Here is a 25,217-nt window from a genome sequence, read left to right on the forward strand (position 1 = left end):
AGGGGAAGCCCAAAGAATCAATACTTTTATGAAAAAGCAAAAGCCTATGATGATTCTCAAATAGAGCAAATTAAATGAGGTAGGCTGAGAGATACTTCCCTGGTGGCTCAGACGGTAAAGCGTCTGTCTACGATTCAGAAGACCGGGATTCGATCCCTGGGTTGGGAAGATCCCTTGGAGAAGGAAATGGCAATCCACTACAGTACTATTGCCTGGAAAATCCCATGGACAGAAGAGCCTGGTAGGCTACAGTCCATGGGGTCGCAAAGAGTCGGACATGACTGAGCGACTTCACGTTCAAGAGATATCAGGTTGGAATTCCAATAATGTTTACACAACCTCCTCAAGGTTTCGCACACTGCAGTCAGGTTTTGGTCTATTATCTGTTATCTTAAATCACACCATAGAAAAACAATCTGAGTTCCTCCCTGGGTGGCAAATCCCATCAACTCTATTCAGCTCAAATTTTTCAGTTAAGGTAAAACTTCACCAGATTTCAAGAGGTGTAGACTGGGGGAGGCATAGCTCAGAACAGAGACTCAAGGACACTAGTTCTGGGACCACCCAAGCCCCAGGTCAAAGTTCAGAAGAGCAGATTAATCCCCAGTTGTGCAACCTCAATTCTGGACCCAGCCTAGGAGAATAAATTTGCTTCCACATTTCTGGGTGATTAAATTTATAATCGTGGGATAAGAAAAGGAAGCATTCAAGTAGCACTGATTACTGATACTGGATTAGTAACTAGCTTTTTAAAATGTTTGAAAGTGTTCAGTAATCTGAGATATTAAATGTCTGACTGATTTCCAAGAACCCCTTAAGTGCTTAGGAAGAAAGTTACTGGTTGGATTTGTACACACACACACCCCAACCCTGTTAAGAGATCAAGTAGATTATGTGCATAATTATTTGAAGTGTCTAAGGGAATTGAGTATCAGGCTTGTAAAGCATGCTAAATATTTAGGGAGAAGCTGATCTGACAAATTTATAATCTAACTATTAATCTAAGAATGTGAAAGTGAGTTTTACATCCAAATTATAAAATGAATCAATACAATGATATCTGGAAGCAAGTATAAAGGCTTAAGGAAAACTAAATTTTTAGTGGATCATTTTAGTAAGTTAATTATCAATTAAAACACAAGTAATGTACTGGAGTGGATTGCCATTTCCTTCTCCAGGGGATCTTCCCGACCCAGGGATTGAACCCGGGTCTCCCGCATTGTAAACAGATGCTTAACTGGCTGAGCCACCAGGGAAGTCCTAATGTATCATGTGGGCTTCCCAGGGGGCTCAGTGGGTAAAGAATCCACCTACAATGCAGGAGATGCAGGTTTGATCCCTGGGTTGGGAAGATCCCCTGGAGGAGGGCATGGCAACCCACTCCAGTATTCTTGCCTGGAGAATCCCATGGACAGAGGAGCCTGGCCGGCTACAGTCCATAGGGTCGCAGAGTCAGACACGACTGACTCAACTGAGCATGAACACAATGTGTAACACACAAGTCCCCTAACGTGGACATGGCTCCATCTCTACATTGTGACCACGTGTTGTCCCTGAGAGCAGGCCTGAGTTTGTTCTGTGCTCATGTGGCCCCTATCTGGAGCACAGCCCCTGGCACACAGCTGTGTTGATGTTTGTTGAAGGAATGAATAAGGTGCTGGGTGGAGGCTGCAGGCCCAGGTGGTCCCCCAGCCCAGCTGGTGATCCCCCCACACAGCACACAGAGGCAAACAGGGAAGCACACTGCCTTTATTGAGACTTCCAGCCTGCAGGAAACCCCAGGCCAGAAGCCAAGCCGGAGGGTCTGGCTGGCCTTGCCTGAAGACCAGGCTTGCATGCAGAGGCGCTCAGGACAGGCCGTGGGTGTGCTCGGGTGCTCAGCATTTCCCAAGAAGTCAGCGGCCTAGGCATAGACAGAGCAGGGCCCAGCTGAGCTCTGGCCCCTGCTCACCTCCTGGGGGACACGGGCCCTCTATCGGATCTCTGGGGCCAGCCACCCACCAGGCACCCACAGGTGGCCTGAGAGCCACTATCTGTTCCTCCCACAGGTCGGGGTTGCCCCCAGTGCAGCCCGGAGGGGTGATGATGGTGGCATGGGGTGGCTGGGGGCGGGGCCCTGAGTTCCCTCTCACCTCCAAAGCCATTTCCCAGGGGGCCATTGCTGCCTCTTTTCACCTCAGGGTCTCCTAAGGCACAGAGACAAGCCAGGGCACCCAGGTCAGCAGAGGACTTCGGAGTCCTTCTGCTCACTCCCAGCTTTACCCAAGGCCCTGGGAGACCGCTAATCACCCAAGGGCCCAGGGCCCAGCTCTGGCCTCAGCTGCCCATAGGGCCCTGGGGGAGAGATGGAGGTGAGGATACTGAGTCCCTCATGCCCACCTCTACGCCCTCTGCCGGGAGTGCCCGCCTCCCTCTCTGCAGAGCAGTCAGGTGGGCCCAGAGCCCAGTTCCCTGCAGCCACTCCTGCAACAGCACTCTTCCGCACACCCCATTACCTGGTTGGCTCCCGACTTCTGGGTATGTGCCCCCGACCCGGTATGTAGGCTTCAAGGCAGCCCCCCAGGCCCGGAGGGAGGGCCAGGGAAAGCCCCTCAGGCCCGCAGCCTGACCTGAAGGAGGAGAGCCGCTTGGGACCCCTGCCCTCTGGAGCTGGGTGTCCAGGATGCGCCGGTCCTTCCTGGTTCTCAAAGCCCCCTGCCCACCTGGCCTGGTCCCCACCGCCCTTGCTAGGGCCCCCTCTGCCCTCTCAGTGTGTCTTACCATTTCCTCCAGGGCCTGGAGTGGCCACTTTGGGGAGCACAGGGGCAGCTTCCCCACACCCGTGAGAGAACCAGCCCTTTCCCTACCCCCTTGCACTCAGTCGCTTAGGCCCAACTCACCGTTCAGAAAGCCATCGGCCCCTGGGAACCCTGGAGGACGAAAGACAAGGTCAGAAACACGAGCACCCCTGAGCCCAAAGCCCCCCACCTCACCCCCAGCCCCCCAGGCACCTGGCTGTGGGCGGACCTCAGGGAAGAACCCGGCTCCCAGACCACCGTTGCCGTTGCCGTAGCCCAAACCTGCAGGAAAGCGGTGGGAGGGGGGCTGGTTGGGGAGGGGCGGGGGCCTCAGGGGGTGGGGGCAGGGTGACCTGCTCATGGAGAGACAGGGAGGGGTGGGCAGACAGACCGACTGACTCAGAGGCAATTTAGAGAGGGCCTCCCACAATCCTGCCCCTGCAGGCAGCTAAGGGCTACAGCCCAGTTTCAGGAAGCCATGGCTCCCCCAACCCCGGGCACCTCCCTCCCCACCTGTTCAGTTGGTCACTCTACTCTGACCTGAGACTGGACCCACACCGCACAGGCTCTGGCCATCCATGTGGCCCAGCGCTTAGTACGCGAGAGCCCGGCAAGTACGGACAGAGACAGACACACAGACAAGCCATGCTCGCCGTGAGGGGGTGCGACTCATGCCCAACATGGGGGCCCAGGGGGCTCACCGACTTTCTGGGGCCTGAGGCCACCACCAAAGCCTGGGGGAGAGGAGGCTGGGTCAGAGATAACCTGGGCTGGCGGAGGCAGGGGATGGGAAAGGGGGAATGGGAAGGGGAAGCTCAGAAGGGCCTCCTCACCCAGTCCTGCTCCTGGTCCGTAGCCATTCGGGGGCTGGTACCCTGTGAGGGGAAATGGAGGTGAGTGGGGAGGACCCCGACTTGCCCTCACTCCTTGGGGCCCGTGTGTGGACCTTGGGGACTCTGAGGCAGAAGGGACTCTCCTCATCCCCAGGGAATGGAAATCAGAAGACATGAAGTCAGAAAGCAGCACGAGAGACCAAGGGTAGACTCAGAGAGGGACTTCCTGGCCTTAAGACGCCTGAACACCTGAGGCGGCCAGGAAACAAGGGAGATGGAATGGCATAATCTGGCACGGAGAGGGAGCAGAGAGACACACACCTGCTTCCTGAGGTTTCGGTCCCCACTGGAGGGCTGGAGTAGGCACTAGAAGGAAGGCCAGGGGACAGGAGTGAGCCCCTGGCGAGGCAGGTGGGGTATGCCCCAGGAAGCCACGGGGGAAGGGCTGGGGCCTGGGGGTGCTGTCATACAGGCAGTCACACGGGGTCTCAGGGCCAGGGTTCAGGCTCTTCTTCACTGACTTGCTGGAGATCGGGCCAGGGGGCTTCTGAGCAGCCCAGCCAACCCCAGCCCCTCCTGGGACCAATTACCCACCACGGCCCCTCAGGCCCCCCAGTCGGCACTGACCTGGGAACTTGCCATCCTGCCCTGGGAGAGGTGGCTGGGATTTCAGGCCCCAGCCACCCCCTTTATCAGAAGGGATCCCTGGAGTGGGAGGCTTGGCAAGAACCCCACCACTGCAGGGACCTCGATGGGGAGGAAGGGAGAGGGCAGTGACCCCAGGCCGGCGCCGCCTCCAGGCTGCCCTCCTGGCCTCCACCTGGTCAAGCCATGACCTGCGGTGGCTTTTAGGGCAGATAAGGTGCTGCCAGGGGGACAGTAGCCATGTCAGAAAAAGCCCAGCTCCCACGGGTCACAGTCTGCTCTGGGGACAAGAGGACTCAGCCGCCTGCTGTGGTTCCTGCTATTGCCCACCCCGCCCCAGCATCCAACAACATTCCCCCACGTCCCTCTGTTCCATCCCTGTCTCACCTGGCTGGGCCCCCAGCCCATTGCCGTTGCCATATCCTGGAGGGGAGAAATGGATGTGAAGGGCACTGGGCGGGGGTGGGGGGTGGGGGCGAGGCGGGTTCTGAAAGGAGAGGCAGGAGGTGGTGCAGGACAGGGAGGGGAGGCTCACCTGGCTTCTGAGGTTTCAGACCCACTCCGAGGCCTGCAGGGGAGACGGAGGGCACCTCAGGCCCAACCAGCCCTCCTGGCGGAAGGAGCACTCTCCCCCCACCCCAGGCCCCCACCAGACTCACCTGGGAGGAGCTGTGGCCCATTCCCCAGCGGCGGCGTGTATCCTGGGAGGAAGCGTGGACATGAGGGCAGGGGCCCAGGACACTTCAGAGGGGGCAGAGGAGAAGAGGATAGACTCACCTGGCTTCAGAGGGCTCACGATCCCTCCCAGGCCTGGGGGGAGACCAGCAGAGGCTGAGTGACCGTGGACCCCACCCTGCCCCTCCTCTTCCCAAGGACCCAGCTCTTCATCCAGTGGGGCCACCTCCCCACCCCCCAGAACTCCAGGCCTGCCCCTGCCCCGCACCTGGCTGGGCCCCTTGGCCTGGGAAAGCTCCAGCTCCCAGTCCATTCCTGTAAACTGGAGAGACAGAGGCAGGGGTTACGAGGAAGAGCAAGGGCGGGAGGAGATGGTTTCTGGGGGTAGAGAGAAGGCGGGGCTCCAATCCTGACAGCAAGTCCAGACTGCACCGGGGGGCCCTGCAGTGTGACTCGAGTCTGCCAGGGTCGACCTGGAGATGACAGCGTCACGGGCTCAGGCCCACAAGACTGCTCCCCCCACCCCACCCCGCATTTCTGCCACCAGTTTCCTGTCCAAGTTGTCACCTGTGCTTCTGACCAGCTGGCTGTAGATCAGAGATTCCCATGACCCCCTCCTTAGAGAGGGGTTTGATTAATTTGTTAGAGCAGCTTACAGAACACAGGGAAACATTTTACTTATCAGATAATCGATTCACTAGAAAAGCAGGGACTAGACCCGTAGGCAGGCACTTAACTGCTCCCATCCCCTCTGAGCACGCCACTCCCAGCACCTCCATGGGGTCATCTGCCCAGTGTTGTTATTCGCTCAGTCATAGCCAACTCTTTCGGAGAAGGCAATGGCACCCCACTCCAGTACTTTTGCCTGGAAAATCTCATGGACGGAGCAGCCTGGTAGGCTGCAGTCCACGGGGTCGCTAAGAGTCGGACACGACTGAGCAACTTCATTTTCACTTTTCACTTTCATGCATTGGAGAAGGAAATGGCAACCCACTCCAGTGTTCTTGCCTGGAGAATCCCAGGGACGGGGGAGCCTGGTGGGCTGCCGTCTATGGGGTCACACAGAGTCGGACACGACTGAAGTGACTTAGCAGCAGCAGCAGCCGCAGCAGCCAACTCTTTGCGACCCCATGGACTATAGCCGCCAGGCTCCCCTGTCCAAGGGATTTCCCAGGCAAGAATACCAGAGTGGGTTGCCATTTCCTTCTCCACCCAAGGCTCAAACCTATGTCTCCTGTGTCTCCTGCATTGGCAGGTGGGTTCTTTACCACTGTACTACCTGGGAAGCCCTATTTCCTCTTACAAATCACAGTATCACAGGGCAGGTAGAGAGAAAAGGAGAGTTTACCTGGCTTTTGAGGCTCCATGGCCTCAGCAACTCCTAGAGAAGAAGGAGGTGGGAGCAGGTGAGGGACCATGACCTGCTCTGAGCCTGTCCCCCTCCATCTGCCCCCCAGCACCCACTCTTGTACCTGGGCCATAGACGACGGGAGCTGCAGGCCCTGTGGGGACCGGGCGGGGAGAGGCTGAGGTGCACAGGAAGCCGGAAACTGGGGCCCCCTTCCTCCCAGTGTAGGGACCAGAGAACTTGGAGCCTCCTCTGCTACATGGCCACCCTCTCCAAGGAGCCCAGGAGGGGCACCTCAGAGCAGGATCTAGGCCCTTGCCCCCTCTTCTCTCCTTCTCGCCTAGCCTCCAGCTTCTCCCAATTCCTCAGTTCTGAGCTGGGGGGCTGGTGGGGACCCCATCACCCATCCTGACCCTCAGAGGCCTAGAGGGAGGCAGGAGAGAATGCCCAGGCACGACCTCCACCCCAGAGCCCGCGAGTCTCACCTGGCTGGACGCCCAGTCCGTTACCATTCCCAAATCCTGGGGGGGCGGGGGAGATGGAGGCGGGCATGTGAAAGGAGGCAGGGAAGCTCAGGGTTTTGGGGAGACGGGGAGAGGCGGCTAAGGCGGGCTCACCTGGCTTCTGGGGCTTCACGCCGGCCGCCAGGCCTGGTGAGGGACACACAGTAAGTGCGGGCCCCCGGGCCCCCGGGGCCCCCGCTGCCTCCCTGGGCAGGGCCCCCCTACCTGCTCCATAGCCATTTTCAGCCACAGGGCCTGTGCAGGGTGGGGGGCGGTGATAAGACTAGTCGTGAGGCTGAGGGGTGAGGCCAGCATGGGGGCCCCTCGGTATTGCCCCCTCCTCTCCCCAGGGTCCTTGGAGCCCCTGGACACCCTCCACTTGTGAACAGGGGGAGAAGGCCAGAGGGACCCAGGAGGGTCAGGACAGCCTGCTCGCCTCTGACACCTGGGGTTTCCCATGCCTCTAGGCCTGGGCAGGCAGCGGGGCTGACGTGGACTCCTCTAGGCCTCCCTGGACCCCTAGGCCCCAAGATTCAGTTTCCTGCGGCCCCCACCTCTCACGTCCCTTCTCACCCCCACCCCCTGAGGCCCCGGGCCCAGCTACCTTCACCCGGCCTGGCTCCCAGTCCGTTTCCATTACCGTAGCCTGGGGAGGGAAGTGGGGCAGGAGGGCAGCGTTTGAAGGTGAACCCCTTCAAAGCAGGAGAGAGACGAGGCAGGGGGCTCCGGGGGGTCTCCCCCTTACCTGGCTTCTGAAGCCAGCCTCGTCTGCCCTCTACTCAGAGCCTGCCCTCCGGACCCCCTGCCCCGGGAAGGCCCACGCTCAACCCACGCCCAGATCTTAGAGCGAGGAGGCAGGGGTGGGGGCACTCTGATTCCGGGGGTCCATGGAGAGAGACGAGGCCAGGGTAGGACTCCCCTGGCTTCTGGGGTTTCATGCTCCCCACGAAGCCTGAAGAAGACATGGGAACAGGGGGAGAAGCCTGCCCAAACCCCCCCATCCTGGGCACCCAAGGGCCCCTCTGCTCCTACCTGCTCCATATCCCTGCGGTGTTGCTGGGCCTGTGGGGAGAGGAAGGGTGAGCTGGGCAGATTTGGGGTCTGGCTGAGGCGGAAGCCAAGCCAGAAGGCTGGAATCCTGGGGGTTTCCTCCCAGCACCCCTCAATCATTCCCCAGCCCTCATGAGGCCTGGAAAGGAGGCGGGAAAGGACATAGGCATGTGGAAGCCTCCAGACTCCACCACTCTCACCTGGCTGAGCTCCCAGTCCGTTTCCATTCCCAAATCCTGGGGGAACAGATGGAGGTGAAGGTGAGGGGGGAAGGGGCCGCAAACTCCAGGTGGGGGACAGAGACACAGGTGGGGCTGAGGCTCACCTGGCTTCTGAGTTTGCACACCCCCTCCAAAGCCTGGAGAAAAATGGGGAGCAGGTGACAGACCACCCCAGAGCTCCAGCACCCCGACACTGGCTTCTCCCAACCCTCTGGTACCTGCTCCGTAGCCATTCTGAGCCAGGGGGCCTGTGGGGGAGGGAGGGGTGAGAAAGGAGTTTGGGACCCTGGCTAAGATGAGGGGCAAGTGTCAATCGCTCAGTCGTGTTGAACTCTTTAGACCCTGTGGACTTGTAGCCCACCAGGCTCCTCTGTCCATGGGGTTCTCCAGGCGAGAGTCCTGGAGTGGGTTGCCGTTTCCTTCTTCAGGGGATCTTCCCAACCCAGGGATTGAACACAGGTCTCATGCATTGCGGAGGCGGATTCTTTATCATCTGAGCCACCAGGCAAGTCCCAGTGGCCCCCTCCAGAGCCCAGGCAAAACCAGGGTCCCAGAGGCTCTCCCCAAGCCCCTCTCAATCCCTCATCAATCCTGCCCCTCAAAGGCCTGGGGGCGGGGGGATGGAAGACGAGGCCCAGATGCGGACCCCCCATCCCACCCCAGCTGGGCAGGTCCTCGTCCTGGTGTCCAGCCTCCCTGTGGAGCCTGAAAGCCATCCTGCCTGCCTGGGGTCCCCCCTGGTGTCACCCCCACCCCCACCAACCAGGCAGGAAGGGGGCCCTTGACATCCCTTCATCAACCACATACTCTGCTCTCAGCATGGGCTCTTGTCACCATGGCCCGTGGCCACTTCCAGAGCCTGTTCCCTCTCTGGTCCTCTCTCTGGGATGCCCTAGCTAAAGATTTCTCAGTGGGGCACGGTCTGCCTCTGGCCCCTCCTCCCAAGAATGTGCCCCCCCACCACCTGGCTGCCGAATGAGTATTTGCTGTGGGACCCCAGACGGGACAGCGGGTCTCACCTGGCTTCTGAGGTTTCAGCCCTCCTGCTCCAAGGCCTGGGGACAAGGAGAATGTCCAGTGAGTCCACCCGGATCCCGTCTTCCCTCAGAGCCAGGGGCAGCCCCCTCCCCTTCATCCACCACCCCCTGGGTGAGCCCTCAGGCCCTAGAGCTCCGGGCCTCACCCGGCTGGGCTCCGTTCCCAGTCCTGAATCCTGGGGAGACAGCGAGAGGCCTGAGACTGAAGCAGGGCTTGAAAGGAGCACAGACACAGAGAGGATGGACAGACAGACCGACCGAGAGCCCGACAGGGCAGAGCGGGACTCACCTGGCTTCTGGGGTTTCCCAACCCCTCCAAAGCCTGAGGAGAGACCGGCAGGTCAAGGACCCTGGAGTGCCCCCTCCGGGCCTCCCCCCTCAACTTCCCCTGGTCCCCTCCCTACCTGGTCCAAAGCCATTTGGAGCTGCGAGACCTGGGTGGGCGGGGGGACATAGGAAATCCAGACAATGCTGACGTGGGGGTGAGCCCCAGCCTGGACCCCTGCCCTCCCCCCAATTCTTCTATCCAGCCTGGGTAGGTTCACAAGAGGGGTGGGGAGGTCCCCGTGGGGACCTGTGCCAGGAAAAGGGCTGGGGAGACAGCGGCAGCTGAGACAGGAACCGCAGATCCAGCCTTCCTCCTCCTTCTGGCCCCGAAGACTCCTGGGGTCTTATCCACACTGATCCCACTCTGACTGCTGCACACCCCAACCCCCCTGCAATGCCAGCAGCCTCCTCCCTAAGTTCTCCTACTCCAGGTAGACCAGCTCTTTCACTCCCAGCGTAAAACCACAAAGGTGAATCCCACAGCTAGGTTCAGGTCCCCGCTGGCCTCCAGCCCTGGGCTCTGCCCTCCGGCTTTCCGCCCTTGGTGGGTTCTCCCCCAAGTCCTGACCTCAGTCCGCACGGGCACCCAGGGGTCCCAGCTTGGGCACTCGGCCCAGCGGGCCTGCAGCCCAAAGGCTGACCGGCGTGGGGTCTGCAGTGCGCAGTCAAGGCCGGGCTAAGACGGGCACTTGGGAAAGGTGGTGGAAGGAGTGAACCCCTAAGGGGCCCCTGTTAGGAGTCCAGAGTAGGACACGGCAGTGACCCCTCCCTCCTCCAGCAGCCTGGGCCCTAGCCTCCCTCCCTGGCTGGGCCCCCAGGCCGTTCCAGTACCCTCTGTGAGCCATGGATGGGGCACTAGGGAGGACTTGGGGTGGGGACAAGGGCAGGGAGGGGCAGGGGCGAGTGTCTGTCTCACCTGGTTTCTGAGGTGTCACGCCCCCTCCCAAGCCTCGTGTATGTGGGCCCCTCCCAGCCCCTACTCTCCCATAAACCAGTTTTCTGCCCTCCTCAGCCCCTGCCCCGCTCCTCCCCAGCACCCCAGTTTGGCCCAGCGCCCTCACCTGGCTGGGCTCCAGCTGCGGGGAAGGCCCCAGCTCCCAGCCCATTCCCAGCGCTGAGTCCTGGGGAGACAGAGAAGGAGGGAGTAAGGGGGGAGGATCAGCGAGGGGAGAGGGCAGGGAGCTAGGGACAGGGTGGGGCTCACCTGGCTTCTGAGGTTTCACGCCCCCTCCAATTCCTGAGAAAGAGACCCAGACGTGGTGAAGCTCTGGTGAACCCTAAGCCCAAACCCGCTTGCCAGCTCCCCCCCCATCATCCCCAACCCTGTCCCTGAGCCGTGGGGCCTGTGGGGAGAGGGAGGTGGGGTCTGGGCTGCCGGGGGTGGGCTCACACCTCCGGGGGTGTCCTCACCCGATGAGCGGGGCACCGCCTCCACAGTTCTCAGAGAGTTATGCCCAGAGAGGGGCCGGGGAGCCTGGACCCTCCCCAGGACCCCAGCCCCAGCCAGAGGAGTGGCAGCAGCGGCTGGATGAAGGGAGCGCAGGCCTCTCCCTGACCTCACCCCAGCCCCGGGGAGAGACAGAGAGGCCGACGCTGACCCAGCCAGCCCCTCCCCTAAGAGCGGGGCCGAGTCCCTGGGCACCCCCTTGCCTGCCCCTCCCTGCAGCCCTGCCCCCCAACGCTCACCTGCTCCCGGAAAAGCCCCAGCGCCGATACCATTTCGAGCCCCGAATCCTGCGGACAGGAGGTGAGGCCATTAGTCACGGCTGGGCAGGTCGGGGCGCACAGACGGGCCGGGATCCGTAGGGGGAGCGCCGGGACGGGGGCGGGGCTCACCGGGCCGCGGAGGCTCCACGCCCCGCACCCCCAGGCTGCGTCTCCGGCCCCCTGCACTACACCACTCTCTCCCCGACGGGTTCCTCGATTCCAGCTCTGCGCGCTCCCTCCGCTATCCCTGGACCCCAGCGTGGTGCCCCAGGCGCCCTTACCTGGCTGGGCTCCCAGCCCCGGGAAGGCACCAGCTCCCAGCGCGTTTCCGTACCCTGGAGACAGAGAGGAAGGGTGGAGGGGGCAGGGGCCGGGGCCAGGGTGGGAAGACGGGGAGGCGATCTGAGGGCCATCACACGGTCAGGGAGCAGGGCTCACCTGGCTGCTGGAGTTTCGCGCCCCCTCCAAAGCCTGGGGAGTGAGGCAGTGGTTGAGGGGACCCAGGGACCCAGCCTCTTCCTGGGACTCCATGAAAGAGAGGTAAGGGGGGGCATTTGGGGTCTCAGCTGAAGGGGGAGCGATTCTGTGTTCTCTGTTCCCCAAACTAGGCCACAGGATCCTTTACGGACCTTGCCTCTGCCTCCAGTGAGTCACCAGCTCTGCCCTGGGGGACCCGGGGAGAAGCCCCTCCAGAGGGTGAACTGATGCACCCTTCACACCCCTCTCTGCTACCCACACCCATCCTTCCCCCACCTCACCTGGCTGGGCAGCAGCACCCGGGAGGGTCCCGACTCCCAGCCCGTTCCCGTTCCTAAACCCTGGAGAGACACCTGGGGAGACAGGGCAGGCGGGGTCAGGGAGAGTGAGGGAAAGGGGCATAGAGCCGGGAGGGACAGGTAGGGTGAGGCTCACCCAGCTTCTGGGGCTTCACGCCCCCTCCAACGCCTGAGAAGGAGACAGGGGTCAAGGGACGGTCTCGGGACACCCCGTGTCCGGGCTGCCCCAAGAATCCTGGCCCCACCTCTACCTGCTCCGTAGCCATTCTGAGCTGGAGGGCCTGTGGGGAGAGTAAACCATGAACTGGGTAGGTTTAGGGAGAGGAAGCCACGAACCAGGTAGGTTTAGGGTGGGGGGTGCAGCACCTTGGACCCCACCAGAAACAGCAAGCCTGACAGACAGCTTCCTGTCTGGCCCCCATCCCCAGAATCATCCATCCTGCCCTCCCTTCTGAGGCCTGGGAGCCCAGTCCTCCTCCCCGCCCTCCACTCACCTGGCTGGGCTCCCAGCCCCCGCCCATTCCCGAACCCTGGGGGAAGAGAGTGAGGTGAGGGGTGTGAGAGAAAGATGGGGAGACAGAGAGAGAGCTGGGGCCAGGCCGGGCCCACCCGGCTTCTGCGGTGTAACACCCGCTTGGAAGCCGAGGGGAGACTGGGTGAGAGACCCCGGATGCCCCCCACCCCTCAGCCATTCCGAGCCTGATGACTCAGCTCCAGTCGTCCCTTCCAAGGAAGGGGGAAGGCGTGAGGGTGTGGATAGGGGGGCTCCCGGGAGCCCAGACCCCTTCCTCCCTTCCTCTGCTCAGAGCTACCCCGGGGGGCCTCGCTCTGAGCCCAGGGTGCGTGCCCTGGAGCTGGCTTCTGTGGCAGCCAGGGAACAAGCAGGGAGAGGAAAGAGTTGTACCCCCAGGTGGGTACTGGGTGACATGACACCAGAATGGCCTTGGTGGATTCCTGATGGACTCCTGGGGGGGGCGGCAGGAGGTGGTGAGAAGGAGGAAAGGACAAGGAAGACACTGCAGGAAGGGGGGCAGGTGGGTTTCTGGGGCGGGCAGCAGCACGGGGGTCCCTGATGTTTCTGAGATGGCTGCCTCCCCCAGACCCAAATCCCGTTTCCCATGCCTCACCTGCTCCTAGACCACTGGGGGGGCCATAGCCTATGGGGGAAACGGGAAGGTGAGCGGGGGTGGGGCAGGAGGGGCCAGGAGCTAGGGTGCCCATTGCGAGGACACAGAGGGACCCCCCCTGCGCTCCCCTCCACCAGCTGTACCTGATCGATAGCCATTGGAGCCTCCTAAGCCTGTGGGGTCGGGAAGAGGGGGGACTTAGGGGGCAGCAAGGAGCTGAGTCTGCATGCTCCCTGCAAAGCGAGAGGGTGCGGCCCCCCCCACCCCCGGGCCTCAGGCTCCCCGGGGATCACCGCAGGGTGAGCAGACTGGCGGCAGGGGGAGCGGAAGGGTCCCTGGCGAGGAGGGAGGGGTCTGGGCCAGCCGCCTGGGGGCGGATCCCCAGGCAAGGTCCTTTCCCTTTCCTGTTGCAACCTGCCCCCCTCCCCCCGCCTCCCCCACCAGGCCCTTCCTCCTCTGGCTTCTTTTCCTCACACCGAGTTAAGGTTCTGCCCCCTCTCAATCCCCCTCCAATGGTGCGGGGTGTCTGTGTTCCTCATACTTGAGCTGACATGAACAAGGCCACACGCCTCGTGTTCTCCGGGGCCCCCAGATCTGGATCCCAGAGAGCCCCCAGACCCCTGCCAGGGAAAGACCAGACCCTCTTCCTTGAGCCCAGCGTCTGGAGGGTCCACTTACCTTTCCCCAGGCCCGGAGACAATGGAGGGAGCCCTAGGGGAGCAAGCCGGGTGCTAACTCAGGGCAGGGACCCCGGGGACAGAGAAGGGGCAGGTCCCAGGCATCTGTCCCCCAGCCTCCCCAAACCCTGCCCCGGCCCAGACTCCACAGGCCCTCCCCTCCCTCTCTGGGGCCCAGTGCTCCCCCAACACCCCCAGACCGGCCGGCAGCCCCACCGCTGGCGCTCACCGCCTTGCAGGCTTTCAGAGGTCAGGCCGAGCAGGAGAAGGGCTATGGGGAAGGCCCAAGCACTCATGATGCCGGCAGAGTGGGAGGGCACCACCCTGTGGGCCTTTAAACACCCCTGCTGGGTGGGGGCCAGGGTCTCCGCTGGGCTGGCAGACCCCAGGGGGCCAGCCCCTACCTCCTGCTGCTGCAGGAGATCAGCCCCAGCCTCCTCCCTGCCCCACTCCTCATCCATCACGGGTGCTGACAGCTGGGACAGGCTCCCACCTAGCCCCCCGAGGCTCCTCCACCCCTGTCAGGGGCTGGGGCCCTGGCGTCAGGCCTGGAGGCTCAGCTGCTCCCCCGCCAGTTGGCGAGGGGCAGGTGGGCACCCCAGGCCCAGCCCAGACACAGCTGGGGGTGAGAGGGGAGCCAAGCCCAGAAACGTGGGTGTGGCTGGCAGGGGACCCTCTGAATGAGTTAGTGTGTTACAGGAAGGAGACAGTGTTACAGGGGTAAGTGGCCCAGGAACAGGGTAGCACATCAGGATGTCGTCACTATTGCACAAGCGGACGTGTGCGTGATGAGTCCACTCCTTCTAATCCTGGAGGCGGCAGCGACCACACCAGGAGACGCCGACCCTCTGCCCCCAGCTGAGCCCAGGTTGGCACGTGTGGGCCTGAGCCTCCCTTCCACGAGGGACGGGGACACACAGGGATGGCTGACGCACCCTCAGCCCAGTTTATGCTGTTTCTCAAAGGCTCAGCGGGGGCCCATCCGCTGTACGAGGCTCCACCCGCCGCCCCCCCCACCCTCCAGCTTCATCTCCCTCTCCTGCTCTGCTCCATCAGCACTGACTCTAACTTTAGGGACAGAATGGGGGCCGGGAGGGGAGCTGCTTAAGCTGCAGTGGGGGGCAGAGGTGCAAGCAGGTTGTCTCGCGGTGGATGAGCCTAGAGCTGGGGCCCGGGGAGGGGGCTTGGTGGAGAGCTGAGTCCTGGAGGCCAGGATTGGCAGGCCTAAGACATGCCAGGCATGGGGGGTTTAGACTCCAGCCCCTCCTCCTCCTGTGGGCCCCCACTGGGCTGGAGGGGGACAGCAGGGACTCAGGATCCCTGGACCTTAGTCCTGAAGCCTCCACTCTCTGTCTGCTAGCCTGCCCCCTGCCCAGCCAGCCACCCCTGTCATCTCGAGCTGAGGAGTCCGGAGTCCAGGGTCCAGCCAGCTACACTAGGCAGCCTGGGAGGGTGAGGCGTGGAGTGGGGCTACAGTGAGGAGTGGGCAATGGTGGGGGGGCTTCTCCCAGGTCCTCCTCACTGGTGGTGCTCCCAGCACAGCCCCCTCTGCCTCCCCCACACACCCTGTACCCTTGCTGCTCACTCTGCCCACACACGAGGGCCGGCACCCCTGGGGGCACGCGCACATGAGTGCACACGTGATGTGACCATGCCCGTGACACCCACCCCCCTCCCCCCGCAGACCCCCCTGTGAACACGATCTCCTCAGGTTCCCCGGCCCAGCACCCCACAGGCCCACCTCCTGCCCCGCCGGGGGGCAGGTGTCTGTGACCTGGAGTCCTGGAGGCTGGGAGGGCTCAGGGTTGGCCCCTGGCCCCAACCAATCCCGAGAGCCCAGGGCAGCTGTGGCAGTTTACTCTCCTGCCAGGCCACCTGCTCGGCCCATGGCAGCAGGCACTGGCTCCCTGGCCTGCTCATGGAGGGTGGCTAAGTGGCCTGTGATCAGCAGCCTGGGTGCTGGGTTCAGATTCAGACCAGGTTCACATACCAGCTCCTTCTGGCTGGGGAGCTTGAGCAGAAAGCCCACTTCCCTGCGTCTGTTCACTCTCCTCTAAAACAAGGGAGCTACTTCTTACCCCATTTTACAGATGGGGAAACAGAGGCAGAGAGGAGAAGGGACTGGGCCCAGATCATACAGCCAAGCTTGGGGGCTGGGGTTTGAAGGCAGGCAGCCCACAGGCCTCCACCCTGGGCAGCAGACCCGCACACGCCTGGGCAGCAGACCCTCTTACCCCAGTCGTCACATTGCTGTCTGCCCACCTCATGCCAGTCTGGGCTCGAGGCCTCTGCCTCAGACCCGGGAGAGCTGAGGACCCCCTGCACAGATCCAGACAAGGCCCACCCTACTGGGCGCCGGGGAAGCTTGGCCCAGGAGGAGGCGGTCAGGGAGACCAGGAGGGGCCCTGTGGGAGGTACGGGCCAGGTGCCCGCTTGGCCACTGCCAGAGGGAAAGCCAGGGCCCGCCACCACTGCCAGGCTGCCTGGGTGCTGGCGTGTGCCTGCAGAAAATGCCAAACAGTCTGGGGCCTGGGGCCAACCGACTCTGCTCGGGACCATGGCCTGGCCCAGCTGGGAACCCTGGCCCTGGCAATGCCACTACCACCCCTGCCCCCAGCCCAGCTCGGCCAGACCCCAGAGCTCAGCCCCACCCTGGCAGGGCAGCCTGAGAGCACGGGAACCACTCAGGGGTCACGAGAGCCCCTGGCAGAGCCAGGGTCTGGGCTCCCCTTTGCTCCCAGAAGTGGGGGACACACACAGCCCAGCTTCTGAATAGAGGAGCAGCTTTGAGGGGGCAGAGCTGGGAGCCCAGAGCAGGGTGACAGCTGGGGTGTGGGAAGTGTGTCGCTTAAAATGGCACAGCCTGGGTCGAGGCTCCCACCAGCCGCTCGAAGCAGCACCGCCTGCCTGCTGGGAATCTGGGGGAGGCCAGTTGAAGGAGAGGCCAGGAGCCTGCGGGTCAGACATCTGAACATGCAGCTGTGCTAAAAGCCCCTCAGGTCACCCGGTGGCAGCTCTTTAGCCCAGATCCCTGCCTCTGCCGCCTCTGGGACTTCTTTGTCAGCCCCAGACACTTGCACTGTGCAAAGCTGACTTCTATTAAACTCCTCCTCACACCTGTCGGATTATTTAAAAAAACAAAAAAAAAATCTTATGCCAGGGATAAGATTCTTATTCCCTGGCGGTCCAGTGGTTAAGTTCTTTCATTGCTTTGGGACTGGGTTTGATCCCTGGTCAGGAAACCAAGATCCCACAAGCCGGGCAGCATGGCTGTCCAAAAGACAAACAAGTAAACAAACAAAGCTACAGGCCAGGGTGAAGTATAGCGTATATACAGAAGTGTGCACGAGACAGAAATGAACAATATGACACGAACCTACAAAGTACCTACGCGGCTGGCACAGAGGTCAAGCTGAGGTCAAGAAACAGAACACAGCAGACTCCCCGGGAGTGCTCATCACAGTCTCCTCTTGCTGTTAGGGTAGCCATGTTTGCACCTGTGGTCGTCTTTTCCTTGCCTTTCTAAAGCCACGTTAATCCAATTTTGTGGCCCCTTCCTGGGTGAGTGGTGAATGGGGCTTCTGGGAATCTTAGTGGGTCCGAGGTGCTGTTTCCGAGACAGGTCACAAGGGGGCGCATGGTTCAAGACGGCTCTTGCCTGGACTTGCAGGGACCCACGCCTGGGCGGGGCTTGGGGGGCTTCCTCCCGGACAGAGCCCCGGCTAAGGGCTTTGGTTTCAAACCTTGAGACCCCCAGGTGGGAGCAGAGGTCCTGGGTCCGGCTCTTCTCCTGGGTCCTCCTTTTGAGCCAGGCAGCTGCTTTGAAAACTACAAAATACTGGGGTGGCGCTAGTGGTAAAGAACCCCCTGCCAACCCAGGAGATGTGGGTCAGGGAAGATCCCCTGGAGGAGGGCGTGTCAGCCCACTCTAGTATTCTTGCCTGGAGAATCCAATGGACAGAGGAGCCTGGTGGGTTTCAGTCCATAGGATCACAGAGTTGGACACTACTAAAGTGACTTAGCACGCAGACACATGAGGGAGTGTTAACTGTTATTTAAGAGTGAGTAAGTTCCCACTGTGTGCTTGACTGTCCTTTTCTCACACGCATTTTCTCTTTTAGTGCTCATACACCCCACGGCTTCCCTGGTGGCTCAGAGGGTAAAGCATCTGCCTGCAATGCAGGAGACCTGGGTTCGATCCCTGGGTCAGGAAGATCCCCTGGAGAAGGAAATGGCAACCCACTCCAGTACTCTTGCCTGGAAAATCCCATGGACAGAGAAGCCTGGTAGACTACAATCCATGGGATCGCAAAGAGTCGGACATGACTGAGCAACTTCACTTTCACACCCCATGGAAGTAGGAACTATGATTATTTTCCCCTAAAATGGGGAAATATGAAAATGTGGAAACAGACCCAGAGACATGAAGCAACTTACCCACAATTGCACAGCCTCTGTGGGGGGCAGAGCCCTAAATTCCCTGACTCCATGGCCTGTGCTATCTGTACTTAACTTTATATTCTAGCCCTTCCACACTTCCACAGAAAGCACATTTTGAACTTAAAAAAGATATTTTTAAGTCATTGTGAACTAGACTTTTCAGAAGGAGGAAAAGGAACCGAGTCCAGGACTCCCAGAGGTGGGGCTGGCAGAGGGGATGACAGCTGGAGAGGGAGGGGCCTGCCAGCTCCCTGGGTCTCCTGGGGACACGCCTGGGCTCTTGAGCAGGGATTCAGCCTGAGGGACAAGGGCTGTGACTGCCAGATATGCTAATGCAAAGGAAGGGCACAGGGAGGGGAGCTGCAGCTGGCTGAGGCTCTGGGTCTTGGGCCCAACCCAGGATGCCAGGCCTCCAGTCCCAGTCTATGGCTTGGAGAGTGTTCCCTGAACGGGGGCACACCACAGCAATCGGGCAGCCCTGCAGTCCATGATCTTTCAGAGACATGGGGACTTGATCCACAAATGAACTAAATAAGGTGGGAAATGAAATCTGACTGAAGGAGGAAACAAAACAGGCTCTGTCTTGAAAGCAGGACTCCATCTTGGGCCGGACTGTGGACTTTGAGCTATATGCCCAGTATCTATGGAAATGACATACCAACTAGAAAACCAGGCCCCCAGAAGGAAGAGACCCAGGGCTCTCCATCGCCTAAAAGAATACCCTAATTATCTGTGTAACTGAATAGAATCATACATTCTATTATGCTTATTGGGGTATGACCACAGGCCTATTGATAATTGTCCACTGTTAACTACCTAGGCTTAAGGCATATGATCACGGGTTAACTTTGATTGTATCTTTCTTTTTCCTTTGGTCAGACTAGTTTCAAGGAACCTTATACACTTAGGGTATATAAGGTTTTCACAAAAACTGGTTGAGGTCCTTGGCTAAGAGGAGACTCTGCCTTGGGCCCCCCAGTGTAATAAATTGCACTCCACTATCTGCATTGTCCTTCTGAGTAAGTTTGTTTCCGGGAATGCGTGGCTACAACATTTGGTGCTTTGGCTGGGAAACTCCTCACTTTGAGGAGATAAGTCCCATTTGGGACTACTCCGAGGCCTTGCGGCTTGAATTTTCTAGAGGGGAAAGGTGCCTTTGTCCTTCAGGAAGGATTCTGCTTCTCAACACCCGGACCTTTCATGTTAGCAGGTAGTGGACGGCAGCAGGGGAACTGAGCGCTCAGGTGAGGAGGAACCCACCCGGAAGGTGGAAGAGGGGGCCTGATCACCCCCCTGGGAGGGACTGGAAGGGGCACGGACCCACAGAAGCCTGGAATATGCAGGTGGCAGCGATTGCTTGGTACACAGGTCAACGAGCATGTTAGGGCTTAGGAAGGAAATTTGTGAAGGTTATTCAGAGGTGTGTCCACGCTGTCTTGGGGAAAATTATTACCAAGCAATCACCAGGGGATTTTTAGGAGAAGAAACTTGATCCTCGTGTGCTTGTATTCTAGCCTCCCCTAGGAGGTATCCCGTCTGCTGTGAAATTCTTGACCCCCTCAAAATTGTCAGGCTACAAGGAGGGGGATACATAAGTGAGTATGAATTGGCTTTTCTGGAGTGGGATATTTAACCCATCTGTGTTTTCATCCACACCTGATCAAGCCCACCAAGGCAGAACAGACTTTAAGGGAGAAACAGTCTTGGACCACGTGGTGTTCTGGTTCGGCCGTGCTGACCAGCAGGTGAAGACATGATGATCCCCCTTCTCCCTCTGGGATCTGGCAGGATTTGGACAAGGATGACCTGCCCTTCCCCCATACTGGATGATGATGTGCCCACCGCCAGGACCCAAGGCCACCGTAATGCCCGATCCAGGGCCAGGTGAAGTTCCTGCAGCAGCCACTGCTCCTCCACCAGCTCTCCCGGAGGTCATAGAGCCGCCACCTCGGCAGGCTCCGATGCCGGTGGCAGAAGCCTCTGGCCAACACTTCCAGGATCCGCCTCCAGCTGAACTTCCCAAGCTATACCCGTCTCTCCCGGTGAGTACAGACAGGAAGGGAAAAGGAGACACCAGAATCAAACAGAGGCTGTGCTCCACTAAGGAGCCAGAGGAAAGGGCCCCACTACAAATGCCCCTCAGAGAGTTACAGCAGCCTCCAGTTCAGGGGACAGATGGCCACTACCATCAGCCCCCCGTAGCCTATTATTACAAGATTAGGCCAATGGAGACTATTTTTCGAACCCACTGCCCTACATGGGATGACATAATCCAACTTCTAGTCTCTCTCTTCATCACTGAGGACAGACACAGGATCCTAACTGAGGCCAGAAAATGGTTAAGAGCAGTGGCACCTGAGGGTATTGCAGACCTGCAGCGGTGGGCAGAACTAGCCACCCCGATGAGAGGCCCAATTGAGACTGTAACACAGAGGAAGGGAGGGGCCACCTGGAGAGATATTGGGCGGCTATTTTACAAGGCCTCAGGGCGGGACCCCAAAACCTATGAGTATGGCAAAACCCTCTGAAGTGATTCAAAGAGGGAAAGAATCACCCTCTGAGTTCTACGAAAGACTGTGCGAAGCCAGTATACTTTATACGCCAATAGATCCAGGGGCTGCTGGGTCTCAGATGGTGATAAATGCAGCCTTTGTGTCTCAAGCCTACCCCAAAAATGTCAGTCACCAAGTGACTCATGAATTTTTATACATCCCTGAATGACCAGTACCTTGTTGGGAAGAGACTTGCTGTCTAAATTGGGGGCACAAGTGACTTTTCCCCCACGAAAGACCCACTCTTCGAGTGGGCTCAACCACCTATTTACTCTTCCTCTCGGTAACCCCTCAAGATGAATGGAGGTTGCATGATCTCCCGGAAGGGAAACCGGACAGGCTAAACAGTGGAGAGAGAGAATTCAACATATTTCCTGAGGTCTGGGCAGAAGACAACCACCACAACGAGCCCCCCACCCGCTACGCCCCGTCAGGCTTGCAAAACAAGTCCTGGTGGTAATAGAACTCGAATCCGGTACAATTACGTCAGCACCTGCCTTGGGCCTGCCAGACCTTGCTAAGCCGTTTACTCTTTCAGTTCAGTTCAGTTCAGTCGCTCAGTCGTGTCCGACTCTGTGACCCCATAAATCGCAGCACGCCAGGCCTCCCTGTCCATCACCAACTCCCGGAGTTCACTCAGACTCATGTCCATCGAGTCAGTGATGCCATCCAGCCATCTCATCCTCTGTCGTCCCCTTCTCCTACTGCCTGCAATCCCTCCCAGCATCAGTCTTTTCCAATCAGTCAACTCTTCGCATGAGGTGGCCAAAGTACTGGAGTTTCAGCTTTAGCATCATTCCTTCCAAAGAAATCCCAGGGCTGATCTCCTTTAGGATGGACTGGTTGGATCTCCTTGCGGTCCAAGGGACTCTCAAGAGTCTTCTCCAACACCACAGTTCAAAAGCATCAATTCTTCGGCGCTCAGCCTTCTTCACAGTCCAATTCTCACATCCATACATGACCACTGGAGAAACCATAGCCTTGACTAGACGGACCTTTGTTGGCAAAATAATGTCTCTGCTTTTGAATATGCTATCTAGGTTGGTCATAACTTTCTTTCCAAGGAGTAAGCGTCTTTTAATTTCATGGCTGCAGTCAGCTTCTGCAGTGATTTTGGAGCCCAGAAAAATAAAGTCTGACACTATTTCCACTGTTTCCCCATCTATTTCCCATGAAGTGATGGGACCGGATGCCATGATCTTTGTTTTCTGAATGTTGAGCTTTAAGCCAACTTTTTCACTCTCCTCTTTCACTTTCATCAAGAGGCTTTTGAGTTCCTCTTCACTTTCTGCCATAAGGGTGGTGTCATCTGTATATCTGAAGTTATTGATATTTCTCCCGGCAATCTTGATTCCAGCTTGTGCTTCTTCCAGTCCAGCGTTTCTCATGATGTACTCTGCGTATAAGCAGGGTGACAATATACAGCCTTGACATACTCCTTTTCCTATTTGGAACCAGTCTGTTGTTCTATGTCCAGTTCTGTTGCTTCCTGACCTGCATACAGATTTCTCAAGAGGCAGGTCAGGTGGTCTGGTATTCCCATCTCTTGAAGAATTTTCCACAGTTCATTGTGATCCACACAGTCAAAGGCTTTGGCATCGTCAATAAAGCAGAAATAGATGTTTTTCTGGAACTCTCTTGCTTTTTCCGTGTTTCAGCAGATGTTGGCAATTTGATCTCTGGTTCCTCTGCCTTTTCTAAAACCAGCTTGAACATCAGGAAGTTCATGGTTCACGTATTGCTGAAGCCTGGCTTGGAGAATTTTGAGCATTACTTTACTAGCGTGTGAGATGAGTGAAAAGGACAAGGTGGCTATAGGAGTGTCGTCCCAGACTGTGGGGGCATGGGACAGGCCTGTGGCTTACGTCCTGTTGCCACTGAGTGGCCGGGATGCTTACGGGCAGCTGCTGTGGTTGCCTTATTGGTCCGGGAGGCAACCAAGCTGACTTTGAGCCAAGATTTGATCGTAAAAGTCCCGCATGAGGTCAACAGTCTCCTGCAAGAGGACCCTCATAAACGGTTGTTGACACCCCGGATCACTCATACCCAGGACTGTTATGTAAGAGCCCCCATGTTACTATTGAGCCTCGTCGGGCCCTGAATCTGGCCACTCTCCTTCCTCTGGGAGAAGGTGGGTCTCACATGATTGCAAAGGAATCCTGGAAGAAGTTTATGCCAGCAGACCTGACTTGAGAGACCAGTCAATCCTGGACCCAGATTGGGTCCTGTACACCAACGGCACCAGCCCGTTGAAACAAGAACAATGACTGTCGGCATATGCAGTAGACATGGAAGAAACCATGTTGAGGCTAGCTCTCTGCCATCACACTGGTCTGCTCAACGGGTCAAACTGTATGCTCTAGTCCGGGCCTTCCTGCTGTCAAAAGGTAAGAAGACAAACATTTACACAGGCTCCAGGTATGCTTTTGCTACTTTACATGTACATGGGGCTTTATATAAAGAGAAAGGGGTCTTTTGACAGCCAACAGAAAGGACGTTAAAAATAAAGAAGAAATTCTGACCCTATTGGATGCTGTCTGGGAACCAGAAAGCGTTGCAGTCATACACTGCCAAGGACATCAAAAAGAGGATACCCCCCAGGCTCAGGGAAACGGACTGGCAGATAAGACTGCTAAACAAGCAGCCGAGGGCTTGGGGGTGACAAGTGAAGCCCCTATTAAAGCTCTCATAGTGGCGGAGATGCCTGAGCTAACGCTGGAATACACTGAAGCCTAAAACCAACTTGCCAAAGCGGAAGGGGGCCATCAAGACTGAAAAAGAGATGGTGGGATTTGCCAAGTGGCAAATTATTGGTACCAGAGGAGTTGGCACCCACTCTGGTAAGTCAAACACATCAAGCATCCCACCTAGGCCATGATAAACTGGAAGAGCTAATTAAAAAATATTTCTTGGTTCCCCACCTCTATTCCCTATGCAGGACAGAATCTCTGGACTGCACTGCTTGCTCACAGGTTAATGCTGCCTCTCAGCACAGACAAAAACCTCCAGGGGTTCAGCTGAAAGTACGCTGCCCTTTGAACACCCTTGGAAGTGGACTTCACTGAAATGAAACCTCACCGACACTACCGTTATCCGCTGGTATGTACCTGCTGGTACGTTCTCGGAATGCGTAGAAGCTTTTCCTACCGGGACAGAAAGAGCATCAGAAGTAGCCCGGTGCCTGCTTAGGAAAATAGTTCCCAGATTTGGATTTCCTTCCAGCATTGGACCAGACTGATTTAGTACAACAAGAAAACAAAACTTTAAACATCAAATGGAAACTGCACAGTGCATATAGGCCCCAGAGTTCTGGGATGGTGGAACGAACCAGCCGGACACTTAAAGAGACACTTTCCAAGTGCATCAGAGAGACTGACTGCTCCTGGGTGGACTTGCTCCCGATGGCTCTGATCAAACTCAGGATGACCCCACAGTCCCAAGGCTATTCTCTATACGATGTGTATGGGAGGCCCCTCCCATAATAAAACAGGTGTCAACAAATTTGCCTCAGGTAAGGGTGGGGATAGGATTTCACAGCAGATGGAACTGGATAAGGTAATAAATCAAGTAACTAAGTTTGTACAAGAAAGGGTGCTGTTCCCCTTTGGGGAACAGATTTATGAGTTTATGCTTGGTGACCAAGTATGGGTCAAAGATTGGAAACATGATTCACTAGCCCCTCAGTGGAAGGGCCCTTATGCTGTTATTCTAACTACCTCTACTGCAGTTAAAGTTACAGGTATTGCCCCTTGGATCTATCATATGAGGGTGAAAAGAGTATACCACGCAGACCCAGAAAACACTGAGTGGACTGCGCAGAGGGACCCCACTGACGCTTGAGAGACCAAGATCATCCTTAAGAAAAAAAAGAAGATCCCGGACGAGCCCTTTAAGGATGAAGCCACATAATCAACTCCTGCTGCTCGCTCTCATCAACATGCACATTCCTATGTGGACTTCCACAATACCTCCAACTGTTCGGTATGTGGGGCTATGCCTCTGTCTATGATGGATGGACTTCCTTGGTGGGTGTCACCGCTCCGCCAAGGAGATTTTAAACCACTCTGCTCTTTTCTGGGACAACAAAAAGAGACTTTCCTTTCTCTTGTCAATCATAATCTATCCCTGCTCTCTAGGTATAAGAGAGATCTACAGTCAATAGACTCCGGTCATGGGGTTACATATTATGTAAACACCCGTTTCATAAAAGTAACAGAAGCGGTAATTCAAATTAGAATGGCTTTAGACATGCTCACAGCTGCTCAAGGAGGGACCTGTGCTATAATTAAGGTTGTGTATACATTCCTGATTTATCTGGCAATGTATCAACTGCTTTAGATGAAAAAACAAAAAAAGAAACCCAGGTAAAAGCAATGTCAAATGAAAACATTCCTTTCTGGAGTTCGGTACTATTTTGGGTGAAGGGTGATTGGTGGAAAACTATATTTACCATTGTTATAGTTGCCTTGATAGTTCTGCTTTGTGGACCCTGCATTTCACAATGTATTATGAACTTTGTAAC

General features: G+C 57.8%; 1 protein-coding gene across 14 annotated transcripts; it reads right to left on the reverse strand.

The window, feature by feature from the left end:
• Positions 1-1,729: 1,729 nt before the first annotated feature.
• LOC113883776 (elastin-like) lies at positions 1,730-14,564 on the reverse strand. Of its 14 annotated transcripts, none has more exons than XM_027527749.1 (41): positions 13,933-14,560; positions 13,705-13,737; positions 13,170-13,199; positions 13,027-13,056; positions 12,394-12,429; positions 12,151-12,180; positions 12,036-12,068; positions 11,882-11,953; positions 11,562-11,648; positions 11,405-11,458; positions 11,103-11,150; positions 10,621-10,653; positions 10,478-10,537; positions 9,494-9,523; positions 9,379-9,411; positions 9,236-9,265; positions 9,072-9,107; positions 8,271-8,300; positions 8,157-8,189; positions 8,032-8,067; positions 7,814-7,843; positions 7,386-7,427; positions 7,007-7,036; positions 6,896-6,928; positions 6,764-6,799; positions 6,403-6,432; positions 6,279-6,311; positions 5,199-5,252; positions 5,033-5,065; positions 4,915-4,956; positions 4,791-4,823; positions 4,643-4,678; positions 3,932-3,976; positions 3,611-3,652; positions 3,479-3,511; positions 2,991-3,059; positions 2,880-2,909; positions 2,496-2,609; positions 2,290-2,334; positions 2,133-2,186; positions 1,730-1,903 (listed from the first exon to the last, which is right to left on the reverse strand). In XM_027527749.1, exons 1-41 carry the CDS (start codon positions 14,162-14,164, stop codon positions 1,896-1,898), a joined length of 1,878 nt encoding a protein of 625 aa, XP_027383550.1. In that variant the 5' UTR covers positions 14,165-14,560; the 3' UTR covers positions 1,730-1,895. The 14 variants fall into 14 exon arrangements, with proteins under 14 accessions (XP_027383550.1, XP_027383558.1, XP_027383557.1 ...); XM_027527757.1 differs by having other exon boundaries at positions 11,562-11,594; positions 13,933-14,559; XM_027527756.1 differs by lacking the exon at positions 2,290-2,334 and having other exon boundaries at positions 13,933-14,564.
• Positions 14,565-25,217: the final 10,653 nt, after the last annotated feature.

This window comes from Bos indicus x Bos taurus, chromosome 25 (genome assembly GCF_003369695.1).
Source record: "Bos indicus x Bos taurus breed Angus x Brahman F1 hybrid chromosome 25, Bos_hybrid_MaternalHap_v2.0, whole genome shotgun sequence".
NCBI classification, from domain to species: domain Eukaryota; kingdom Metazoa; phylum Chordata; class Mammalia; order Artiodactyla; family Bovidae; genus Bos; species Bos indicus x Bos taurus.